General features: G+C 41.6%; 1 protein-coding gene across 1 annotated transcript in view; it reads left to right on the plus strand.

The window, feature by feature from the left end:
* Positions 1-25,462, plus strand: part of LOC103366393 (fatty acyl-CoA reductase 1) — a 66,438-nt gene that overhangs the window by 29,372 nt on the left and 11,604 nt on the right. The window contains exons 3-5 of the mRNA XM_008294102.1: positions 13,579-13,754; positions 21,821-22,000; positions 24,106-24,283. Of these exons, the coding sequence (XP_008292324.1) occupies positions 13,579-13,754; positions 21,821-22,000; positions 24,106-24,283 (534 nt within the window). The remainder of the gene's footprint in view (positions 1-13,578; positions 13,755-21,820; positions 22,001-24,105; positions 24,284-25,462) is intronic.

The following is a 25,462-nucleotide window of genomic DNA, read 5'->3' on the forward strand; positions in this document are numbered from 1 at the left end:
CTGACATTTAAGAAGTGTCTGTCTCTCTGTGTGGAGGCTACCTTTGATTCAGTGGAAATGTTTAGATGGCTACAGTCTCTGCTGTGGTGCCAGCAGCCGAATGGCACGTCAGGCACTTGATAAGTAGGCCTCTGGGTACACAGGGCCTCTCTCCTGCTCTGTGGCATGCTTTTCCCGCCCACTGGCAGGCTGTTGAACCCACTGACAGTGTTTGAGGCTGTGCAGCATCTTCATGCTGCAGGAGCGGCCCCCTGACTCTGAGGGATGTTAGCTGACGAGGTGGGAAGTGGAATGCTTCGGGTAGGAAGGGGAATCTCATGGAATTTGGCCCACAAGGCAGCATCCTGTGGAGAGGAGCCGCTTTACCCTGCATTACTGTAGAAAGGCTTGATCATCGCTTTTAGAGGCTGTTCAGTGATCAATGTGGCAGCTGGAACACAGATGGCTCTAAATGATACTGAAATGTGTGCTTTTGTGTGTGTGTGATATCTCCATTAGGATCATCTGGAGGCTCTTCAAGGAGAGAGTCAAAATGTTTGGAGTTGAAACCACCAGCTGACAGCAAATGCATTTCCTGTAATTTATTTCAGTTTAGTTTTTCAACTCAAAGATCCTTATAAAAAAGTTGCGGAGGAACAGAACAAAGCAGTCGTGATGATTTTGTAGCTCAGAGGAAAACCAATCAACTTAAAAAACAAATACGAATATAGAGCATTTTCAATCTCTTTTCATCTAAATCTTAAAATTAACAAAACTAAGTAGACTTTTTTATGACCAGAGTTCAAAATGGCTAATGTCATTAAATACTTTTAGACAATCTGAAGAATTAAGCTCTGTTTGACCTCTTCCAGTGGCAGGGAACAATCCGGAAACATCTGAACTCCAAACAGTTTCTGCATGTTTTTTACTCCGGTTACATTTTTACTCACTGCGGCTCATTTTTCACTGCAATATAAAGTCCTCCACCTTTTATAAAAAAACAGCACAAACATGGCTAAAGTAGAGGGAATTTACAAAAAATAAGAGTATTTTCTGCAGCATGACAGTTAGAATGTCAATGAATTTGAATATTTCACAGTAAAAAAACATGCACAATGTTTTTTTCAGGAGCCCACATGTGTTACCAATACTGAAAAGAATGTTAACATACCATAGATATGTGTACATTACATTTTTAGTTTGTTACCAAGCTACAGTCGTGTCTGCTTTGTTGCATTTCAGCTGAAAAGTCCCTGAATGTTCATCATGTGACTGTTGGTCACAGCTGAGTCACTGATGGCGTCATGGATGCCCCAAGGAGTGCAGAGTTTTTGTATTTTACAGAATTTGGTTAATGCAAATAGTTTATTTTTGGCTTTTTTTTAAATTAGGCCTTTAGATTGAAGTCATTTCTTTCAAAGTTAAAAATCCAGTTTGATTTAATAGTTTCTGATAAGTGGCGGAAAAATTAGCTTTTTTGTCTCTCTCTTTTCTTTTTTTATTATTTTATATCATGTTAAAATGATATGATAAAAACTCTTAGATGTGGTTAAATGCTCAAAAGCTCGTACAACAGTTTCGATGATATGGACCACAAAAACGATGCTTTTAAGTTGTATCTTGGACAAAATGTTCAGTTTCTGAGACGTCACCTTGGTGTCGAGGAAACTGTGACGTTCATATTACAATATTCAATATCAATCAACCACTGATAAATATTGTCAATTCTCATTTTCAGCCCTAAAGAGAAGCATATTTCTGCACAGTTTTCACATTTGGGTGGGTAGGATTAACTTTAAACTCTCTGCTTTCCCTGTATACTGTCTAAACAAAGCCTACCTGTTTTACATAGTATTACTAATGTACCGTCACTCGTTGCCCGTCCAGGAATTTGAATAAGTATTTGCTCACTGTGTTTGTTCAAACATGTTATTTGAATGGGCTGAAATGCAGTCGAGCAGCAAGTTGTTGGACAAGACGTTTAATAAACAGATGCTGTGGTGTTGCTTTAGTTGGCGCCACTTTGCTCTGCTTCATTTCACTTCTTGTGTTATATCAATCCCCATTTTAGAGGATGCCATTTTTCATTTTGTGTGTGCACATGAGAGGGTCAGGAAATGTAGCTGTGGGCAGTTTTCACAAAATGTTGTCGTTTTAAGATTATTTTTTAGTATCACCAAAGGGCAAAAAGCATAATTTCAAAAAAATAATAATTTGATTCTTAGTAATTATTAGTCTTTGTGTTTATAGACTAGGTTGCGTCTGGGTGTGGTTTCATCCTCCTGGATCTTGTTGGCACAATGTTAATGCACCTTTAACGAGTTCATGATCTGCCCTGACTTCAAGACAAAGAGGTGATGATTATGCTGTTTAAGCACAGCCTGAATGTCCCCAAGGATCTGAATCACACGTGTAAAGGGCTCAAAGCTTAACGTCCAGCAAGATCCCCAAAGTCCCAGAGCGTAGCACAGGCCTCGTCATGAAGTCACTGCTGATGCAAAGACAAGTCACACCAGTATCTTCTGTGTTCATGCAGCATAAAAAAATGTGTTTGTGTTTGTGACTGTGCTTATAAATGAGGATTAGCATTAAGCTGTGGCATCAAGGACTTATCGCTCCTCCAGAAACGGATGTTGTGTGAATCTTGAAGAAAGTGCTGATGCTTATCTTCTCGTTTCAATACCAAGTTTCATGAAACATGTAGAAAAAAAAGAGACAATGCTCATTTTGTAGTCGCAACAATGGTAATGAATGGTGAAGCATTTTAGAGACAAATGAGTCCACAGTAACACTATACATGGAAATTCATATATGTGCACTTTGAATCATTCACTGCATTTTTCCACTGTTATCACTGCTAAATAAGCAGTTAAATACTAAATCTCCCATTTGTCCCTGTAGTTGTAGGTGGGTTTGGTTCACAGAGGACACCGTTCTACTGACACTTGCTCTGTGTTGCGGTGCTGCCTCTCTGCTCGATGGTTTTCAGTCCTTTGCCCGTTATCACACTCAGATCCGATATGACAACATTGTTGTATTGATTTCCTTTGTTTACATCCACAGCCAGGTGATCTTTCAGCAGTATAAATATTCAAGATTTATTGATTCCTGCCGGCCCTGACGGGTAGCTAGCTCTTTGTTTCCACTTGTGGAGCTGATCAGATTCCTGCCTGAATTGTTAATGGCAGCTGTCAGCACACCTGAAGCATCTACATCTCACTCGTGAAGGAAGAACAGCCTCTTCCTTTGCTGCTTCCCACCATTCTCCTCTGATTCAGCTCTCATAAGCTAAACCCTACAGTTAATGTGTGCCGCGGTGCATGGCAGTGTGTCTAAGGCGTGTCAAGCTCTGTTAGAACAGCAACTTAGGGATGAGCGTGAGCGGTGTGACTCGGGGCATTTGCTGCGTTGAGTCCTGCTCGTAGAGCGGGACTCTGAGGGGAGAGGTTGAGGCTGCCAGTCTGGCGTATCGCAAGACATTCGCTCATCTGAGGTTGCCTGGCATGCGATGCGGCAGGCGGGCCGGCTGAAAGGCGACCAATAGCCCTACTACTCCTCCCCAGAGAGAGCGGGCAAGGGGGAACCGATGCTTTTGCATATAATTAGGCTTCAGTTTGAGACAAATTAGCACATTAAACGTTGCTGGTGAAGTCATTAGGGCCGTGCAGACATGCGTAGTGGAGACTCTGTTCTTCTGGGGGACTGTTGCGGCCCTGCCCAGTGCCTCCACAGTGTGCTGAGCATCTGCCAACCAGTTTCTCTCTGACCACGTACATATGGTTTCATAGATATCTGTGGGAGGAGGCCCTCGGAGAGGTAATGTAACAGTTACTGCGGCCACAGCGCCCTAATCATCACACATCAGTTGCGAAGAAGTGGGGCACATACCCTTTTTTTTCTATGCATCGTAGACTGTATTTTATGTCATTGTGGAGTGCAGAAAATTCTTCTTTAGAGCGATTACATGCATCCCTGAGAAACTGTAAATTATGCCTTTATTGGGAATCAGTCAGTCTTTATAGAAAGAAATACGTTGCTGTCATTAGTGTTCTTTAAACCATAGAGAATCAGCACTACTTCATTATACAGTACATTCAGCTTGTAGAGTCAGTCACTCCATGACTGATCCTAGAAGTGCTGGACCAACTGTGGAGTCTTGTGGAACACGAAATGGAAATTCTTGTCCAAAGTGACCGATTTTTAAGGGCCCTTTTCTTTCTTTTTGATTTTTGCTACAAAGGATGTTCAATATTGTATGAACAGCTGTAAGAAGGCAAAGTCAACCAATGGACCCTAATTAGTGGAAAATATATGGCTTCAGATCCATTCGGGTCAAGATGAATGGAAGCAAGCTTTTTGTCTGAAAAGGGGCAGAGCTCTGTTTGAGGCCACACAGACGAGAAGCTGCTCTTTTTCATCGGAGAGGGTCATGTTCATCAAGATTACAAGCCTAAGCAGCTCCCTCTGCAGATAAGCAGAAGCTCAGAAAATCTTTGTTGCCGAGAGACAAAATATCTCTCGTCAGAACAGTCAACATGATGGTACATGGAGATGGGTGACACACTTCTTAGTGGGTGGGCAAGAACGTTTCTTTGCCACAGTTTTCTCTCAGGCTGCATAAAAAAAGAAATGTAATTGGAGCTTTGTGTGCAATATTTGGTTTGATTGTTGGGTTTTTTCGTCATTCACAAGTCCTGATTTGCATTTCAGCAACACTTCAGTGCCTGCCAATCACCCTCGTGACACCAAATGGTGAGCTAATGACTAGATTCAGACTTAAGTCTCAAAAATGAGGACTTGAAACTTGAAGGTCCTCATATGGTTAAACCTTTATCGTGTCATGCGGTTGCTATAAACCTGGAGGTGTGAAGTAAAAGCCGCTAAGATGTGAAGATGTTTACTTCTGCAATTCCTCAAGCCGTCGTCTCACACGCTCATCTACGTCTGTGTCGGCTGTTTATCTGACGTAGAGAAAGTCTTCTTCCTGAAAGCAGCAACTTGACTGCATTTAAAGCTACAGGCACTAAAGCAGCACATTTGGAACCAGGCTAAAACCAGGAGTTACACAGTTACAAAGAGCTGTCTTTGCAGTAGTGATGCACGATGTTAAAATTTCTGTCCGATACCGATACTGATATCCGATATTAAGATTTCTGATATCACTGATAACCGACAATACCGATGTCGATCACACCGAAGAATGAGTATAAGTAAGCACTGTGAGAACGTGAAAACTATTCTTTTCCACATAGTCTTCTTTATTATGTAACGAAAGTAAAACAAATTTAAACATATTTAACGTTCAAGTCCAGGACCATTTAAATAGAAACATCTGTAAAATAGCAGCAATATCAAATGTAGAGACGAAGGACCGATACCGATACATCAGAAAAAACACTAATATCGGCCGATTACGATGTGGTCGCCGATATATCGTGCATCCCTACTTTGCAGTATGTTAGGCTGGAAAAGTCATTCATTTCTTTAATTTGCCAAAAAAAAAGGGGCACAATACAGGACCTTTTAATTTAGTTCTACTAGTTCTACAAAAATAATTCCTTGTTACTGGAAATCAAATCTTTTTTCTTTTTCTTTTCCTGAAGGTACAAAAAATATGAACAGATGGCATCAGATGAACCTTGGACATCTGTATAACGTGACTGCTGTAAATTTGCACAGAGTCCTCTGTGGGCAGCACAAACAAATAAAGGCCTGCAAATAACCTGCAGTGTACACCGACTCTAAATTCAGCGTAATGTCCATCAGTCATGTCGTGAGATAAGATAAAACTTTATTAATCCAGGAGGAAATTCTTGCTCGTTAAGTGGCTCTACTTGAGCTTCTGACTCGATTCATCTACTTAATTTTTCTCCGCTAAGCGTTTCTGGTAGCAAAGAGAATCTGAGCACTGCTAATTCTTTATGGTATTTAATGAGAGCACAAAGCCTCGCAGAATATATTATAATCTCTACCTTATTTCCGTCCGTTTGCTCTTGGAGAGACATAAAAAATTCTCCTCAGCTCAGCATGAGGTCATTGTCTAAAAGACTGGAATGCTCTGCCAGCGGCACACCGAACGCCAAGCCCAGAAACTGTACGTTCGCTGTCACTGTAAACCTTATTACTTTGTTCATATTGATCCTTTCAATTGAGTTGTGTACAATGATAGCCTGGAGCCAGACATGAGAAAACCCTCCATTTTCATTAGTTTGCTTTGATGAGCTGCTCCCTGCAATCTGTGATCAGTCCTCTAAGCTCTTAAGAAGCTGTGGGATTCAGCATTGAAAGAGTTGAATAAAAAAAGAGTGGGCATTGTCTCTTTTAAGTGGACCAGTCGTGAAATGTAATGCTATTTGGAGGCGGTATTTACTGTAAGATAAACCAGAGCCCTCGGTCCCCCGCGCAAATCAAGTTGTGTGCTTTACAATACTTTCTCCCCTCTACATTTATCAAGTTTTATTGGTATCCTGCAGCATCCGGATGTATACGCAAGGCACGTCATATAAATGCTCATTAGAAATAAATCCATGTTTCTAAAACGGTTAAGCAGCAAGTCTCTAGCTAGTGAAGGTAGCGACACAACACGGTTAAATCAGTGTTTTTATGCCACTGGGAGGCTCTAAGGGAGGCAAGGACAGGGATGGATTGAAGAGAGGAGCGGAGACGAACCCTTTCTGTCCTTAAAATGCTGACAGCCCTGGGGGTTAGTCATGTCTGTCCTTCTTCACAGCTTCCCATGAGTCCTCGCATTTCTGACTTCTCTCGAGGCTTAGCATTTCCTTCCTTGTATGGGGTCTTGTCAGTTTGTCAGACAGGAAAGAGAACCTCACCGGCGTCTGAGAAAAGATGATCTGCATCCCCCACCTCATGTAGAACCTTTTGTGCTGACAGAGTTCTGGTTATAACAATGTCTTTTTCGGGGGGGAAAAAAACCCTTTTGTCAGTAATACAGCTCACATCCTATTATTCGACTAATTTAGACAGTGCTCGTCAGGAAATGGAGGTCAGCGCTGAGGGTACTGACGTTAATTGCTTCTTTCTGACACACTTTGGCAGACCTTGCCTGGCTACTGTAAATTTTCCATCTCCGATCGGCGGCGTCTGGTGTACTCAGCAGGGAAAGGTGCAGACGGAAGCCGAATTTCAGATTAGAATGTTTAAAAGAAGGAGCGGAAAAAGAGGGGGAATTGGATGTGCTTTTCAAAATGCAAGCACATACAGCATTGTCAGGAAGCTGTTTCATGTGTTGATGTGCTTTAGGGTCAAGATGCTGAGCGTGATTACTGATGAAGAGTGCTTAAAGCAGCGAGGGAAGAAGGGTGGCTATGGGGACTCTTAACCCTCTGAGCCTCGAGCAGGTTCTGGGTGCTTTTTTTACTCACTGTTGGCTTATTATTTACTGCAATAATACCGTACTGCTTCTCTATGGAAACAGAAGATGAAAGTAAAGGAAACTCAAACATTTCTATTGTGCAGAAGATATGCAATAAATCATAGAAAAAATATAAAACAAAAGTAGTTTTTTAAATTATTCACCTTACAAAAACTGGAAAAAATGTTGCACATGTTGATTAGTTTATTTAAAAATGGTGATTATATGTTATCGATAATTAACTATTTATGTTTCTGATCTGCTCTCTGTGCCTGAATTTTAGTTTTGTGACTGTTGTTTGCCGGTGAGTCACTCTCACAGAATTAAGTGATTTTAAGATTTGATATGTTCTGACTAAACATTAAGTCACAGATGAGTAGTTGAGACTGTTGGAAGGGTTGTTGCTGTAATACGGTTTGGTGTTTTGTTTTGTTTTTTACAAGGTTTTTGCATTTTTTTTAAAAAACTAAAATTTTGTCCTTCAAACCTGCCAGCTGGTTTTGGGGGTTCATGGACACTTATGGTATTTAAATGCCTTTGTGTGTACCAGAAGTAACAAAGACGTTGTATGAAGCCCAAACTGAGCTGTGTGGCACTTTCATAAAGTTCTCCAAATTACACCCCCAGCTCCAGTGTACGAAAGGGGGCAATTTGTTGAAAGCATATTGAGCGTTTTATGTCTCAAGTCTACAGCTGGGATCACCAGTCTGTCAGAGAGGTTATTCTATACCTCAGTTCGAGTGTGAAGCACTCGGCCATCATTAGCTCTGCTTCACACTGTGTCCCGTTGTGACCCGGCATTTCGAGTTCGTGTCTTTCTCCAACGACGCAGATAAAGAAAACACTTTCCTCGCAAGTTTCTCTCAACTTTTGAACCCCCTCCACTTTTATCTTGCTTTGTCTTTTTGTCATCTCTTTGCTCCGGGGAAAAGGTCTGCATGAAGGGAACTGTGAAAAGAGAGGAGCCCAGTTAAAGGGCAGTTAGCGAGAAGAGAGGCTGGTTAAATGGCATCTTGGGTTGCTGGGCTGAAAGGAAAGTGCCATTAGTGTTGGGTTTCTGTGAAAGTCCACAGAGCGGCTGCTTCAAGCACTCTTGATGGAAGATTTATTGCCCTCAGGGTCTTAAAATTGGCATCATCCTGTGCTGAGGAAGGACAAATAGGGCCCGCATGTACAAGCTGCATGTACAGGTTAAACCAAAGGAAAGTTATAGTTGAACTTCATCGTTGCTTGTTGTGACTCTCTATGACTTACCACAAGATGCACTACGAAAACACTTGTGGTTACGCTGCAGGAATGGATGTGGGGATGTGTTTTGCACTCGCTCAGTGTTGCAAACTGAACTATTGTCTTCCTGTGCAAGGCAGTTTGCTCGCTGACACCCGTGGGTCGGAGAAGGGTGCAGTGGTAAATGCGAGCGGTGGAAGGCTGGCACAAGACCACTTATCATCCAAAGAGCCTTTTTTTCTAAACAACGCCACAATCCCACAGTGCCGTTCTCTGCCTGTGCCCGTAACAAAGAGCTCTCTGAAGCCCACATTGTACAGCCTCATTCACCCTTTTGACCCTGGTGCACTTTCTCCATTCTGTGTCTTTTCTATAATTTAGCTTTGGCTTAGTGCTGCTTCAGAAATATCTTTTTTTTTTTTTTTTCTAGCTGAGTGTACCCACATTGGTAGAATATTCATGCTACGATTTTAGTGTGAGTTGTAGTCACAGAATACACTAAAAAGTTGTTTCATTTTTTTATCTGTCAGGCGTACGGTAGCTGATGGGGTTGAATCGTGAATGAGGGCTGCGTTTCTGTGTATCATAGCAGGCGCAGATTTTCATAACCCAATAAAGTAACTGATAAAAGTGAGAAGGTGGGAGCTTGTTTCTGCTTTTCACATAGAAAATCTCTGCAACGCTTTGCAGATGGGCCACGCCAGTAAATTTCTAAATTCTCGCTATTGAGTAATTGCTGAACTTCCTGTATTTGCATAATTATGGTAATGTACAAAAGCTTTCTGAATAGTTTCAAAGTTCATGCATTTCAGCCTCTACAGCTTCAACATGACACTGGTCTCTTGAGATACTACACACACAACATGACGGGAAGTAGAGCAAACACTTTGTAGAAAACGTGATGCAGGTGCTGTTGTTAATGCTGGACTCCTTGGCTGATTGATGCACATTTTATTGGCTTTTTTTTTTATTTAAGATAAGTGTAAATGTCAGATCAGGACTTGATAATGCCAGATGCTCTTGGTCTTTTATTCATAATTGTACTCTTTGTGTGTATATTTTATTGTTCTAATAATAATAATTGTCAAGGCACATGGGTGAAAACTTTATTTCACTGAAATTAAGGTGGTTACATTGAAAATGAACCTTTTTCGCTCTGGTTTTACTTAAAATATAAAAAATATTCATAATAAAATCATTGTATTCATATAAGAAACTATTATGGATATCTACTGATATAAAACATTTGCTTCTGATGCATATTTCCAGCCCTATATAATATTTTATTGTGGATTTCTACAAAAAAAGCATAATAAAAAGCACAATTTATTAATAACAAATGTGCCACAGTTGTTTAACTTGCATAAACTTATGTACTGCCTCTAGATGTGCAGTTTTTCTGCACTTATTTTGAATTTTAAAGTTAAACATATGTTTGCAGGTCATCACAAAAAAAAACTTGAGCAAAAGTAAAGTGTCAGTGCTCCTAGCAACAGCATTAGTAAGTGTACTGGGTCATTTTGTGGTTGCAAATGCATTGTCCTAGTTTTATCTTGGCTCACATTCACCGTAGAAAACAGCCCATTAGCTGCAGAAGCTGGTCATGCTGGTGAAGGTCAACCCAACACAGCCCCTATTAGCCATCCGCCCGGTACACAGCCGATGCCAGATATCCCAAACTGGCCTGGTTAATCAGCCAACTGACTAATCGGTCTAGCACTACTGTGAGTCAGAACCTTAAAAAAAAAACCACACGGTGCTCTGTGGAGTTCCCTTCAATCCATCATTTCTTTCCTGCTGCGGTATTTGGGAGGTTCTTCATTCTGCTATTTCTGGTGTTGGCTTGTTGCTAAAGTGGTTTTCACCCAACCTCATGAATGACAGTTTCACTACCACAGAGATGTTACCGTGTTTGAGCACTTGTGAAAACAGTTTAGGTGTTTCTAGACAGGTGAGGCTTCCTCAGCATACCAGACAGCACTCTTCCCCACAGCTCTTTCGCCTGATGTCTCCCTGACAGCTGCCCTTGTCACAGTCTAGCACAGGGCTGGACGCATAAAGAGTTTACTTCTGTTTTCAGTCAACTTTTTCTGAAGACTTGCGGTACTTGTGGGAAATATGACGAAGCCTCTGCTGCATTTTGGGTGGTTTGTTGTTGCTGCCAAGCTACACACCCTCAAGAGGAAGTTGAACTGAGGTCACTACATGACATCAACCGCTCAGTGAATCACACAGTAAGGAGGGAACAGTTTGTGCAGTAAAACACACTCTGGTTTGATATTTTTGGAGAGATTTTTTGTGAGAAAGCTGCACATTAAATCTCTTCTTCTACTGCCGCTCTCTGCAGACTCTCTGCTGCTGTTACTGCCAGCTGTTGGCCCAGAGCAGAGGGAGGAAAACACTATTATTTCTGCATTACATAATATTAACAGTGCTCCACTGTCATGCACAAAGTATTGCTTGCATTGCTCTCCGCCGCTTACGAATGGTTCGGGTTGTAGCATTTGCATACTGTACGTCAGGACGTGTGCCTAATATGGTCAGCGTGGTGTGAGAGTATCTGGAGGGATGGCTTTACAAAGCAGAAGATTGATGAGGATGCAGAACATGAATATAAACAGCTGTTTGGAGCTGTTTAATTCAACATCTGTCCTCCTCAGCAAGAGAGCTCTGCTTACTGGGACAGCTGACACACACACACACACACACACACACACACACACAGCAGCAATTTCATAACAAATAGCACGCACTTTGATGGCAATCCCTCCACTCCCCCTCTCTTTTTCCTTCTCATGCCATCCTTTACCGCCTATCTGTAAATATCTGTGCACAGCCGGCCAGAAATATCAGCCATCTTGGTGACGGAGCGGTTGCTACTCTTTCTGCGACTCCTGATAAGAACCGCACTGAAAAAAAAAACAGAAATGCATGACGCAATATGACATCCGACTCCTCTGCCTTTTTGGATAGCATCTCCTGAAACAACAGCTTCGTGTACAGTCCTGCAGGGCCTCTGGTGCAGCACTCGGCTCTCCGCAGGGTGTCAGGCAGCGAGGGCTGTGTGCGAGACATGAGCTGGTAAATCTAGACGAGAGTTCACATAATCCCCCCTCCATGTTGGAATGTCGGCCGCGGCCCTCCGTCAGCAAACAGCAGTGTAAACAGGTGGGATAATATCACACAAGCGGGGCTTTGTGTTGGGTTACACGTGTGTCATTGCGACCGTATCGTGAACAGAGGGACAAATGTTCAGGCTTCCACTGTCAGATAGGGGTCAGAGGTATTTCTTTTGCATGTACAGCCCTGATAGTGTTATGTATACAGCAGGGAGTGCATGTTCTCCTTCAGTGAGGCGATTAGTTTTCAGAGCTGAGTCACAAACCTGCGTGTGCCGTGTTTGCATTAAGACATTTATCAGGAAACACTCCTCCGTCTGACTCACAGCACAAATGAATAAAACTTGTTGAGCCGCAGCAGCCTACTTCTCCTGTACTACATATGCACCTTAATCCAGCACACCTGCAGCCTGCGTAAATACCAGCGCAGGCATATCTCCATTTTACTTGACTGAATAATGAAGCAGCTTATTAGCCAGAAGCAGTTAATTAACCAAAATCTGCTCTAATGAAGACTTTGATCAATATGTGCAGTTCCTTTATTGACTAATTGTCTTGACACAAGAGGCCTTTCAATTAATCTGAAAGTGATTGGTGCTGAAATTTCAACTTGAAGTTCCTTCCTGCTTTTGTTTTTACACGTTCAGATGTTTTAGATGCTGCCAGTTGGGTTGGGAAATATAATAATATACTCACAGTCAGATAAATCTACATTAATGGGGTCAACACTAGGTTTAACAGTATGAACTTCAAGCAGCTTCTGGAGGTTTTTTGCCTTTTTTTTTTTTTTTTACCGCAGTGTAAAGTCCTGCACCTCTCTGGAAAAAGCACAAAAATGGCTCGAAGTACAGAGAATTTAACAACAGCAGGTCTTTTGTGCAGTATAAGAAAGTTATATTGTCATCAATAATAATAAAAAAAAAAAAGAATTAGTTTGACAAAAAGTGCTCAGAGGTGATATCAATGCTGGGAATAATATTGACGCTGCATGCCGTGGATATTTTACAACTTACATTTCTAATAGTTTCCTCCTATCTGCGGTGTGTAAACCACAGCCTGCAGTTCAGCCAAAAAGTGCCAACATATTTGTCTTGTGACTGTTGGTTGCAGCTGAGTCACTAATGGTTTCCCGATTACACTGTGGAGAACAGAATGTTGCCTTTTACGGTATCTGGTTGGAGCAAAGAATCTATTTTTGGTGAATTTTTCAATTAGTCTTGGATTTGTTTTCCGACAGAACGGCATGTCATAGATGATTAGTTCAAGGACTTTCAAAGTTGAAAATGCAACAATTTTCCCTGTTTTTAAAGTTTCTGGCTCTGATAAATGGTGTATTTTTTTTGTTTTTTGCATTTTTTTTTAAACAGTTTTCTGCTCTTTTAAAAAGCTGTGGATGTTGGGGTTGTGTCAGACAGATACGGTGTCCTTGTAAGAGAAGGTCACGCATTTTCACTGCTGCATCTCCGACGCTCTGCCAGCAGCCTAAACATCGCTGCCGACTGACCCTCCTGTCTGACCCGTCTTATGTCATCCATGTTTATTGTTTTCTGGAAATAAAAACGCTGAGATTCTTTGGATCAGAAACAAATCTGGTGATGATATGGAACCTAACAGGGTTAGAGTGTTCCTTGAGGCGATTATGCAAAGTAACACGTTTGGTGTATCTGCTTACTTGAGATCATTTGCATTCATGTCATGCTATTTTAGTGTTTAGCTGTTGCTGTTTGAGTCACTTTTAATAGCCGTTCTGTCCTCCAGCTCCAGTGCTTGACGAGCAGAATTATAATTTGTTATTGTCTATCAATTGTCCTGCATTATTTAGAGCTGTGCTGCTGATGAGCTGGTTGACATGTCTGTCTGTCTGTGTGTGTTTTCTGGCAGCTTTTCGACCGAGTGAGGGAGGACAACCCCGACTTCCACCAGAAGATCATCCCAATCAGCAGCGAGCTGATGCAGCCCGGCCTGGCCATCAGCCCAGAGGACGTGGAGAAGCTCACGGCCTGCATCAACATCGTCTTCCACTGCGCTGCCACCATCCGCTTCGACGAACCGCTCAAGTGAGGATCACACATCGCACACACTCTGCATTTTGCTCCACGCTAAAAATAGATCCACTGCTTTTACTGCAACTACAGTTCAGATAATTTACCACAGACATACACAGCATCTCTTTGTTGTTGGGTTAAAGTTCCTAGTAGCAAGAACCTCCTATCGTGAAACTGCACTCAGGATATTCAGCTCATTGAGCCGGCCGAGTTGTTTTATTGGTTTAGAGTAAAGGGGAAGTACAACAGGATGAGGATGTGAAGAAATCTACCGTTTGTAAAAACCACCCACGGTGTGGTGCTACATTTGCCAGACAATAGATGGTTCTTTCTTTCTTTTTTTTTTTTTATTCACAGTGTGCACAAATAACTTATGTGAGCAAATCAGAAGATATTTAATTTTTTAGTAATAATAAGACTCGTATGGGTTCAAGTCTCCCAGGTAGAATCAGTGCTGTGATCATAATGAGTGTGGTGGTGTCCAGCTGACATGCAGGAGCTGATTCAGATGTTGGCGCTCTCATAATTGAGTTCTGTCGGCCTGCCAGCAAGTCAGTTTGTGTAAATGGACTGTGATACGTTCAGAGGTTCCTATATGCCTGACTGAACCCGGTGAGCAGAGTGGACCTCAGGCGAGTGTACCGTTATTGAATTCTGTTGGGTTCAGTGTATTATATTGTATTATGGTGACCTAGTTATGTTTTTCTTTTGTGGCTGATGTGCTGATGCTCTTTTCCAACTGATCGGTCCTGAAATATACTGTCATAACCAGCATCACTCTATCCCATCGTAGGCCTCGGTGTGACTCTATCTTGTGGGATGGCTGCCACTGGTGCTTTGTTTTGTTTTTTTTTATTTCATTGCATACATGTCAGCCCCTTCAGATGCCCACCTGCACCACCCAGTGGAAGAACCCCTGCAATCTGTAGAAAATCTGTAACATCTATAAATGGCAGCAAAATGCATCAGCTATTAACACGTCATTGAAAGGAAACCCAAGAATACGCACACGTCTGAACGTGAGACTTCAAGGTGGCAGCGTCTGGTGTGGATGATGCAAAGAAAGGTTTTCAAAGGAAACTACACCAGAGGAATATGCATCAGAGAGAGAATCAGCCACAGATGATAATGTTTGCTCGTTGCAAATCCACTGTCCCCAAAAAAATGTGTCACGGGCTGAAGTTGTGTTTTGCAACTTTGTAGCACAACACAATGTGACCACCTGACTCAACGTTTACCACAAATATGATGATGATCTCCCCGTCTGGCAGTATGTGTCAAAACTGTTTGACTGAATTTGAACAAACAAGCAATTTGCTAGAATTCACGGTCCCACATTGTGCCCACTTTTCAGCAAAGTAATGAAAGTCTCATATGACTCAAGAATGTCTTTTAATTTTCCAGTTCAAAGTGCTGCAAAAATGGTTCATTTAATTTTATCTATAAAACTCCTGCTTTTAGTCCTGTTGTAAATGAAGTGCTTCAGCTTTGAATCCAGCAGTAGGAAGACTGTCTGCTTCTGTGATTGAATGCATAGCAGCTGATAGATGTGAATGAGACCAGGACTTTCTCTTGCTTTTAACTTTCTGTCTTCATTTTTCATGGAAAGATCACAGAATTCGCAGCACAGTTGTTGTTTTTAAGCTCGTGTTTGGTGACTTTGTTGAATGACGTTGTGGTAAGAAAGCTTGGAAAAGGCTCTGAAGTGACACTTAAGTCACTTTTTCATACTCACTTCATTGTCTGACAAAAAAAGAAACAGAAAAATATGTAAATGAGAACAGCCTTGTTGGGAATATGGCTGCATTAAAATATGTGAGCACAGAGAGCAGGAGAGAAGTAATCTGATGTAAACAGCAGCTGAGTTTAGGTGGCACTGAAGCTAAACATGCAACATCAAAACAGTGTGACCCACTCAGTCTCTAAATGGATTATCACAATATGGGACATTTAATCCGTGAAGCGTAATACTAAACTATGTTGTATTGATTTAATGCTGTGAGTTACGCCTAGATTACTGGAGACAGTTGCCTTTTTAGTCAGAAAAAAGTTTTCCATTCATGTTTAGCTTTCTTCTTCTCACTATTTTGCATTAGTAACCATGGCAGTAATAGTCAAGCTTACTGGAGGACATGCATTGGGTCAGATTTAGAGCATAAATGACTTGTTTTGCATTTCAGCTGCAATTTTTTGAATTTAAAAAAAGATTTAACAGACAATTGTTTCGTGTTTAAACAGCAGCTTCCTATAAAAAAGTTGCACATCAAGGTGTCCGTTAACATTATTACCAGGCTGTGCAAGTTCTCAAGAAACTTTTGGCACATTTCTCCCAGTGTATTTAACTGTCATAAATAATCCAGTTGCTGTCTGCTTTGGCTCTCTCATCAGGCCCAGCAGGCAAAAGATTATATAGAAGCGAAACATCCCTGACCCTACTTTTAATATACTTCTCTTCCTGGGAATATTAGCTGAGGCTTCCAGACCCCGGTACTGACTGCACCGAGGTCTAGAGGTGAGGGCTGGTCTGTGCTGCGCTGCCACCGAGCTGAGAGGCAGCAGGAAAGCCATGTGTTTACACTGTTCCTGAAAAGTTAAGACTGTATGAGAAATACACAAACATGTTCTACTTGTTTGTCTCACAGCATAAATACTCAGGCAACAAAAGAAAGAAAAAGAAAATTCTTTTTTTCGGAGAGAGAACTGTTGAGTTTGTTACAATTTTTTGGTAGTTTGAAGGGTGTAGAAAGAAATAAGTGAGTTTCTAAACAACATTTCTGCTCCTGAGAAGTTCAGAATTTCACTTGTGTGGCCTCCTTGTTTCCTTTAAGTGTAACCCAATGAACTGAACCCCGAGCAGATTCTCGGCTTCTTTTTTTTTCACTCCAGTCACATTTTTACTCACTGTGGTCCTATTTTTTTACTACAGTTTAAAGTCCTGCACCTCTATGGAAACAGTGCAACCACGGCCAAAAGTAGAAAGAACTCACAAATGTCTTTTTGTACAGTATGACATAGATATAATGACATACATCATTAAAGGAGAGAAAAAGCGAAAGTTAAATTTCTTTGGTTGTTAATTTCACAAAAATTTAGTTTGTTTCATGTGGAATACGGTGATTTCATTAAAGCGTTTAAGCTTATATTCAGTTATATCTTGTATTTTTAGAATAAATGTTCTATTTTTAACATTCACCCTTGTAAGGCAACTGAGGATTTTTTTTATTTTTTATTTTTTGGTTGTCTTCAGCAAGAGTGATGTATCTGTTACAGTAGAGGAGACTTTAAAACAATATTTTGACCATAATGTAGGATGATACGTTTCATAAAATACAACTCAATTGTGTTGGATTTTGCTGGAGGACCTTGGACTCATAACACAACAGGCTCATAAATAAAATCTGACCTGGGCAATGCATTGGGCTTGTGTAAAGATAGCATTGTTTGCAGAGTGCTTTTCAAAATGTTCAGGTTAATAAGATGCAGCAAATTAAATTAAAGATGAAACACAGTTCTAAATAAGCTTGTAGGTAGGCAGTAGCTTCTATAGTTAGCACGGAAACTGCTTTCATCGGTATTCAATAAGAGAAAGAACCCTATTGTCACCCTGCTGCTTGCACAACCTGTTTTAAAAATAAACAACTTTTTCTGTGTGCATTACTTTAGTTTTAGGAATGTAACGATCCCTTGTATCTGATTTTAATAAATGTAATCAAAAGACACTGAAACTCATGCAAGTTTCTGATATGTGTATCTTTTAATGGATTTGTTTGTTTTTTTTAAATTAAAAAGTACACCAGTAAGCCTCAACATTACAACCATCTGTTTAAGCCCCACCTGTGTCGCCAAAACAGCTCCGACCCATCAAGGCCTGAACTCCACAGACCTCTGAATGTGTGTGGTATTGTTGGCAGCAGATCCTTTAACTCCTGTAAGTTGTGAAGTGTGACTTCTATAGACTGAACCTGCTCTTCAAGCACATGTCACAGATACTCAATCAGATAGATATCTGGGGAATTTGGAGGCTGAGTCAACACCTTGAACTCTTGGTTCCTCTTCCCATTGCTTAACAATGTTTGCAGTGATGTAGGGTCACTGCTGCTATGACGGGGCGTCTGGTTAGGGAGGTGGTACCAAATTGGTCATAGTCCAACTCTGATGCTCATTGTAGATGCTTTAGGTAGTGGACAGTGATCAGCATGAGCATTCTGACTGGTCTGCGCTGCATCGTGTGTTCGTGTGACACCTTTCTATCATAGCTGTATTATGTTTTCAGCAGTTTGTGCATCTCTTCTATGGACCAGCATTGACTCCAACAGTGAGTCTTGGCCACCCATGACCCTGTTGCTGGTTTATTAATCACAGTTTGGCCCGTGTTAGTGTCTCAGATGCTTAAACTCATCCATCTATCCTGTTTCTAACATAACTACTGTCTAATTGACAGGTGTATTTGAAGTTGTGGCTGATCGGTGTACACATTTGTTTTAAAAAAAGCCTCATCTTGATAAGCAAGCAGCTCGTTTCTGTAAAACAACTGTCTGCTGAGTTGAGGTAGATGATTCATGTCTGAGGTGGCGTCGAGCCACTCTTAAAGAAGATGGGTGTTTTTTGGAGGCGTGGCGGTTTGAGTGTCAGCTCAGTGGGATAAAGCTGCCGCTCTGCTGTCCACACAGATTTATATTGATCTGTTACCGCTTTCATGTCTCCTACTGCCGTCCTGCTGGGGCTTCCTGACAGACCCTCCCATCTCTGTCTGCACTGCTTCACCTTCCATCTCTCTCCAACCAAGTGGCCTTCATCTTCTCTTTTTTTTTCTCTCTCTCTTTTCACCCCTCTTCATCCGTCTTTCGGTCACATATTCACGGTTTCTCTCTCTTCCCTCCCCTCTCTGTCATCTCAGAGTCATTACTCTTGTGTAGCGGCCGGCAGCCTTGTAAGCAGCGCGGGGCGATAAATCAGACGACTGAAAGTTTGAGCCTCGGTCCGGGGCTTTTCAGGCTGACACCTCATCTGGTCTTTATCTTCTGCACGTCTTTATCCACACCTAAAGCATTATTTCTGTTTAGTCTAACTCTAATATGATGTTTGGTTGCTTTGGCTCTCGTTTCTGTCTGTAATAATAACACTGAGATTAGTGGCTGCGGCAAGAAACGTGACCGATTTTTATAGAAACCTCGCTAATCTGGAGGGAAAGTCACAGGTTAAAGTGGTAAAAGCAAGCTGTTTTCAGTTCCTGAATAGTCTAACTGCTCATTTCTATATAAATCATCTATTTGGTTAATTAAAGTTTAGGAATCATTGCGTTATTTTGTTGAAATGTGACACATTGATGAATAGATAAATCTAGGCCATGTGGTCCGTGCTGATTTTCTGTCATGCTGAGATGCTTTCTACAGTGCAATCATAAATCGGATATTGTATTGGTTTTGTGTGGTACTGAATGCAGGCCTGCCCCAAATACTGGTTTTGGGGCTCTGTGGCGTGAGTAGTAATCATCAACGAACAGCATGTGTGAAATCCTGGACATTTGAGGACGATGTCATTGAGCTCCACCTTCTTGGTCGGGTTCATATCCAAAGCAATGCATCATAATATGGCATCTATTGTCTCTTTGTTTTCTCGGTTATCGTTTTTGGAACTGTGCTCTAACGTTTTGAATGTGTTGGAGGATGTTGCTGTCTGCATTGTCTGAGGATACACAGATGGACGTCTTTATTGACTGGCCTACTCTACATTTTCCTTCCCAGTGTCAATAATTGCCTTTAGCCCGAGATGTTTCCACATTACTTCTTATGTTTCATTCGAACGACTCAGAAGAGTTGAAGATTTTCCAAGCAAAGTAAGTGCATGTGTTTCTCATGTGTTACGTTACTGTTCAAACTGCCAATAAAAGCAGCTTCATCACAGCAACTGGAAGCCAGACATCAATTAATAAACTAGTGACTGCTGCTGTGCAGCTCTGGTTGGCCAACCAACAGTTCATATTCCACACCCTGCCTTTTGTCTTGTCGTCCCTCAATTTAAAGTGTTTTCCTACACAACTGAGGCCTGACAGATGTACCCGTTGGTTGATCTAATGTATTCTCAGCAGATAACGGCTTGTTGCAGATATATCTGTATCGGCACGTATGTTGTCTGAAATGTGCCGTTATGAAATATACATCTTTTCCTGTACAGGTCGTGATTCATGCTTGGAGAATTTTCACCACAGCCTGCAGCACATGTAGCAGAGCACAAATCACAGCTAAGCAGACAGTGATGTGGAGTCAAGTAATGTGTTCACAGTAAGCTGCTGGTTAGTTTCAGTATCTAAATTTTGTCTGCTCTAGGCGGTGATCCTGTTTCAGCTGGACTCTGATATTTGCACAGAAACTATGGTTAAAATTACAATATAAAGTAGTGGTGTTTAGTTTCAGATCAGAGCTTCACTGGTTTGTAGTTGTGAGATTGAAATCGGCAAAGCAAAAGACAGATGGCTGATGAGTCAGCTGCAGGAAGGTGTATCCATCTTTCCCTGGTCGTCCTGCTGGCGTGGCGCCCTGCATATGGACCCAGAAGGTGGCGGGAAGATGAGACGCCAACGCAGAGCCCGTCCTCTGATCACCACCGCCATCATCATCCTCCTGCTGTCACCGCTTTGCTCGCTCCACACTGCTGCCAACAGCCCGACCACACCTGACTCATGCTGCTGGCCCAGTCGCCCACAACTCACCGACACGCACCATACATCTGCCTCCGCCTCTCACTTTTTCTGTCGCAAACTCCCCTCGTGAGCGCCGCCCACGCTGAGCCAGAGAAGCAGTATATCTTGTAGTTGTGTGGCTACATTGACCCTCGGTTTTTCTGGCTGTCGCCTCGGGCCAAATGGATGTTATTGCAGCGCTGCAGCAGAGTTGACACAGATCCACTGCTGAATGTTGAGGTTTATCAAGTGAAATGTGTCGGTGTGTGTGGCCGGCAGGAGGTTTTGCCGGCCGCGTGGGAGTTCATCATTCTGGAAATAATGACATTTCATCTTTTTCTCACAGAAGGAAGGATTTTGTTTTCACAATCGGTAAAGGAAACTAGTTTATAATAATGAATGGTGCCTTTGTAAATACTATTTTTGGCCTTACAAGAGCAGAACAAATGTGCTTGTTCTTCCAAACAGTGGAAGGATTTTGATTAGTCAGTATATAGAAAACCATTGACACTATCTGCTAGGCCTGAGCCAGTCAACTGAAAAATTTTGATGGGTATTTTTTACTGTTTTCACTGAAACTGTGCTGTCTTCAGAGGAACAAATCTCATCATTTCTGCCCCGTCTGCTTATGCACACTTCATCACTTGCTCTAATGCAGTCATATCATTTATTGATGCAATTAGTGCAGAAATTGGCAACGCTTGGCTGGATGCAGCTACTAATGTGAATGCGGCAGAATTGTCAAGTCTTTGGAATGTATAGGTCGAAATCACGAGTTTGCTTTAGATGCGTTTATAATTTGAAGAATGAGCAGCACCGTTTTGTTTTTAAGGAGGAAAAACGGCCCCAGATCAAACATGGAAGGCAAAACGTGAAGAAGAGCAACAGATATCTCTGACAGTGCAGTGGTAGAATTCATTGTGCACCCAGAGGAGATGCTGATGTGCTCGTGGCTGCTTTAGTGGTAGTTTGAGCTAGAAAGAGTAATCAGTGAAAACGTTGAGACAAACACATTTTAGAAGAGCAGCAGATGTTTGCTCTTTTTATTTCTCTCTCGTTCTGTCTTGTCCTCGTTTCCCCCCACTCGCCTGTTTGATTCCATGTCTCACCATCCAGTCATGTCATTCTGCTCCGGCTTAAAATCATTTTCTGCAAATTCCTACGAGTTGGCAAATTCTCATTAGAAAGGAACACTCAGCAGTCAGCAAACAAACGTTCATGCATGCAAATGCTCAGAGATATTAGCAAATACACACAAAGCCTCTTCTCCACACGCACTTAATCCGAAACTTTTACCTCCCACACACGCACACGCACGCTCTCGTTTGCACACCCTTTTCCTCCCACACACGCTGGAGACAGTCGGTCTTTAACGCTGTATCTCTGCTCTCTCCTGCAGACACGCCCTGCAGCTGAATGTGATCGCCACACAGCAGCTCCTCGGCCTGGCCCAGCAGATGCACCACCTCGAGGCCTTCATTCACATCTCCACCGCCTATGCAAACTGCAACCGCAAGCACATCGATGAGGTCATCTACCCGCCGCCCGTCGAGCCCAAGAAACTCATCGAGTCTCTTGAGTGAGTGAACGCAGGACAAGCTTTTGTTCCCCCAAAGACAACTAACCATTTCCTGTCCAGTAAGAAAATCTTGAAAGGCTGATTCAAAAACTTGTCTTCTGCTACACCAGCTACAGTCTTCATAATACGGTTTGTACAAAAAGATCAATAAATGGCTAATGATTAAAACTTTTTTTTTACATATAGGACAGCATTTCTGCTGTGTTGAATGCCGTGCAAGTTTAATTAAAAGCAGTTAAAGGATGATTCAGTCCACGTGGTAGTTAAACCTTTTATGGAGGCACCCTGCATCACCTGAAATAAAGAGGAACTCTGCCAGTGTCAAGGGAAAAAACGTATTTTTTTATCAAATATAATGAAGCTTATTAACCCCGACATGTGCTGACAGGTTTAAATTACATGTTTGTTTGTTTTTAGAAATTACTAAAATGACACCATTTATTTTGTACCATTAAAAAAAAACTAAAAAAAAACAATATTTTTCAGAAACTGTAAAAACAGACACATTTGACTTTCTGATGGTTTTTAAACTAATTGTCTGTGATTTAAAAAAAACAAAAAATCGGAATATTTCATCAAAATCACTTAGTTCTACATGTCAAATTTAAAAATACACCAAAAATCATTTCTTCTGCTCGACAGAGAAGCCATGCCTGACATTCCCATGACAAAAATTTCAGGGACTTTTCAGCTGAACTGCACAACACACTTCTGTAGTATGTAGAGTGACCTACTTACAGCATGATAACTGTGTCGTACTGCACGTCTTTTGAGCTGTGATATCAGGATGTTTCCCGAAGCATCAGCCTCAGTGGTGGAGCAGTTGAGGATCTCAGAGGCCTCGAGGTAGATCAAGGACAGATGTAGCCAGGTGTTGAACCATGCATGGCTTTAAAATCAATTCTGTGATGGTACGCTGCAGGTTCAGACACCAGCTGGACACATGTGAATCCCAACAGAACCTGCGTCCAGTTTGGGGATGTTTTCGTCTTTTAGTGCTATGAAAGTCTGAGCGTACACAGAGTTCATCCATCACTTGTGTTCAACATTTTAATGGACAAGTGTGGAAGTAGGAATGTAAAGAAAAGCATCTCTAAGCTTTGTGCCTTCTTTTTAACGCCTTTGAACGGATTGGTGCTTTTGACAAGATTGCAAACGTTACACTCGTTTTGCTTCCTAACTGTCTAAAGACAAACAGCTGATCAATAGAAGCACAGAAATAACAGAGGAGCTAGATACGTCATCATGGTGAGGTGTTGTTGGAGTTGTTTTTTTCTTTTTATTGGAAATAATAAAGTGAATCTGGGATTGAGGGTAGATAGTCACTTCAGTAGGAAACAGAACGGGGATTCCTGGATTGGTTGTTCATAATTATATAGTAGTAACAGTAATAAATGATTGTTGTTGTTATTTAATGGACATTTTATTAGTTTTTTAGGATTGTTAGAATTCATTTTGACCTCATTCTCTGTTTCTGTTTCTCTGCCTCCACGATGTCGACAGCTGTTCCTGCAGGTGTTATGTTTTGGATTGTTTGTCCATCTCATTCTCATGAATCGATTTCTCATAAACACCTTAAAGGAATTGCTTCAGAGTTGGTGCAGACGTTCACATGGATTATACAATTTGATCAGAATTTGTTGATAACACGTCAAGGTGACTTTGTCCTCACAAAACAGCTTTGGCTTTAACTGAAGTCTTTCAAAGGCTTCACTACACATGTAAGTGTGGACTGATATAGATGTAAACTGCAGCTTGACTGGTTGGTGGAATTTTCTGTGGAGATGCAGCCTCCTTTATAGCTGAGGTGACAGATTCAGCCTCCTTGTAGTGTTGAAGCTGTGCCTTTAACATTCACTAAAACACCCAGAGAAAAGCCTTGTGTCACAACTTGTAGGCTGAATATGGAGCTGACACTTAAAGCAAATCTCTTGGTACAAATTGTCTTTTCACACACAAAAAAAACGCCAGCTTTTTGAGTAGATATTGTTCTTCTGGGACGCATAATAAACGGTGCCAAAATACCTGCTCGTTTACGGATTAAAAGGTTTGTCAGCGCTGTGGTTCCTTTTATCTCTGACGGAGCTCTCGATTCCTGACTTCAGGTGGATGGATGACGGCATTGTGCGGGACATCACACCGCGGCTCATCGGCGACAGGCCCAACACGTACACCTACACCAAAGCCCTGGCTGAGTACGTGGTGCAGCAGGAGCAAGACAAGCTCAACATTGGCATCATCAGACCCTCCATAGTGGGAGCCAGCTGGCAGGAGCCTTTTCCTGTGAGTCCCCAAATATTCTCCTCTTTTCTCCCTTATATCTTTAAACCACTTCTACTAACGGTGCTACATTGCAGTACAGGTGCTGCGGTATATATTGATCGTCTGCACTTATAGTCACAAGTGATTAACACCAGAAACTATCTGTGTACAGTGTAGCTCATTCTGCTGCCTGTGGTAAATGTTAATCAAAATGTTTGACATCCATAAGTGACCCAGTCACGATTTTTAGATCCCCTGCTCATTATGTGTCCTCCTGCGACAGTAAAACGAATGGAAATAAGATATTGATCGATGTAATCCTGCACGGGTCAATACTGCTCCCCTGTGGCTTTTATCTTAAGTGGCGCAGGATTAAAGCAAATTGGTTAATATCTGCGCCGAAGACCTGTGTTTTCAACCGAGTCACCTTCAATCAGTCCAAACAGCTGCTGGGGTGGGAGAGGTCTGGGGGGGCAGCGAGGTCAGGAATGTAAAAGGGTGAAGACACCAACAGAGTGAAGGCGGAGTGAGTGAGGGAGGTTGAAGAGTGCAGAGAAGTTCAACTTAAGGCTACTCTGAGAGTTCAGCAGAGGACTTAAACCCCAAAGTTGAACAGTGAACTACTTCCACGTTTAAGCTGCTTTCAGCCGACCAGCTGCTGCTGCAGGCGTCCCAACATCTTCAACATTTGCATTTCACATTGAGGATTTAAGTCACATCTTGCAGCTACTGCATGTGGGACATTTCAAACCTGCCTTTAAATATCACTGAAATAGTGTTGTTTTCTTTTCCTATTACCATTTAGCAGTTAAAAGCTGAATCTACAGTTTTAAATCCTAAAAAATGACAGCCATGTTCATATACAATAAAAAAAAAGCTTAACTTAAAGAAGAAAACAACCATCTTGCGTTTACCTCAGGATAGCATGATTTAAAATGCACCTTTGCTTTAGCACTGATTTTACCAAAACAGATGTTTTGCGCAATCAAAAACCATGACTCACATGGATTATCTGTGTTTCTTACAACTCATAAAATCATTTGAGACTGATTCTACTTTGTGCAAAAGTCACTAGTTGAGCAGCAGAAATCAAATCTCCACAAAAGTTGTTGGTCATTTGTTTTTTGTGAAGAAAAAAAAAATTAAATTATCATCATCTACCTTCTTAAATAAAAGGATTTGTTCCTTTATCTCTATTTT

The sequence above is a fragment of the Stegastes partitus genome, unplaced genomic scaffold (genome assembly GCF_000690725.1).
Source record: "Stegastes partitus isolate 25-593 unplaced genomic scaffold, Stegastes_partitus-1.0.2 Scaffold941, whole genome shotgun sequence".
Lineage (NCBI taxonomy): Eukaryota > Metazoa > Chordata > Actinopteri > Pomacentridae > Stegastes > Stegastes partitus.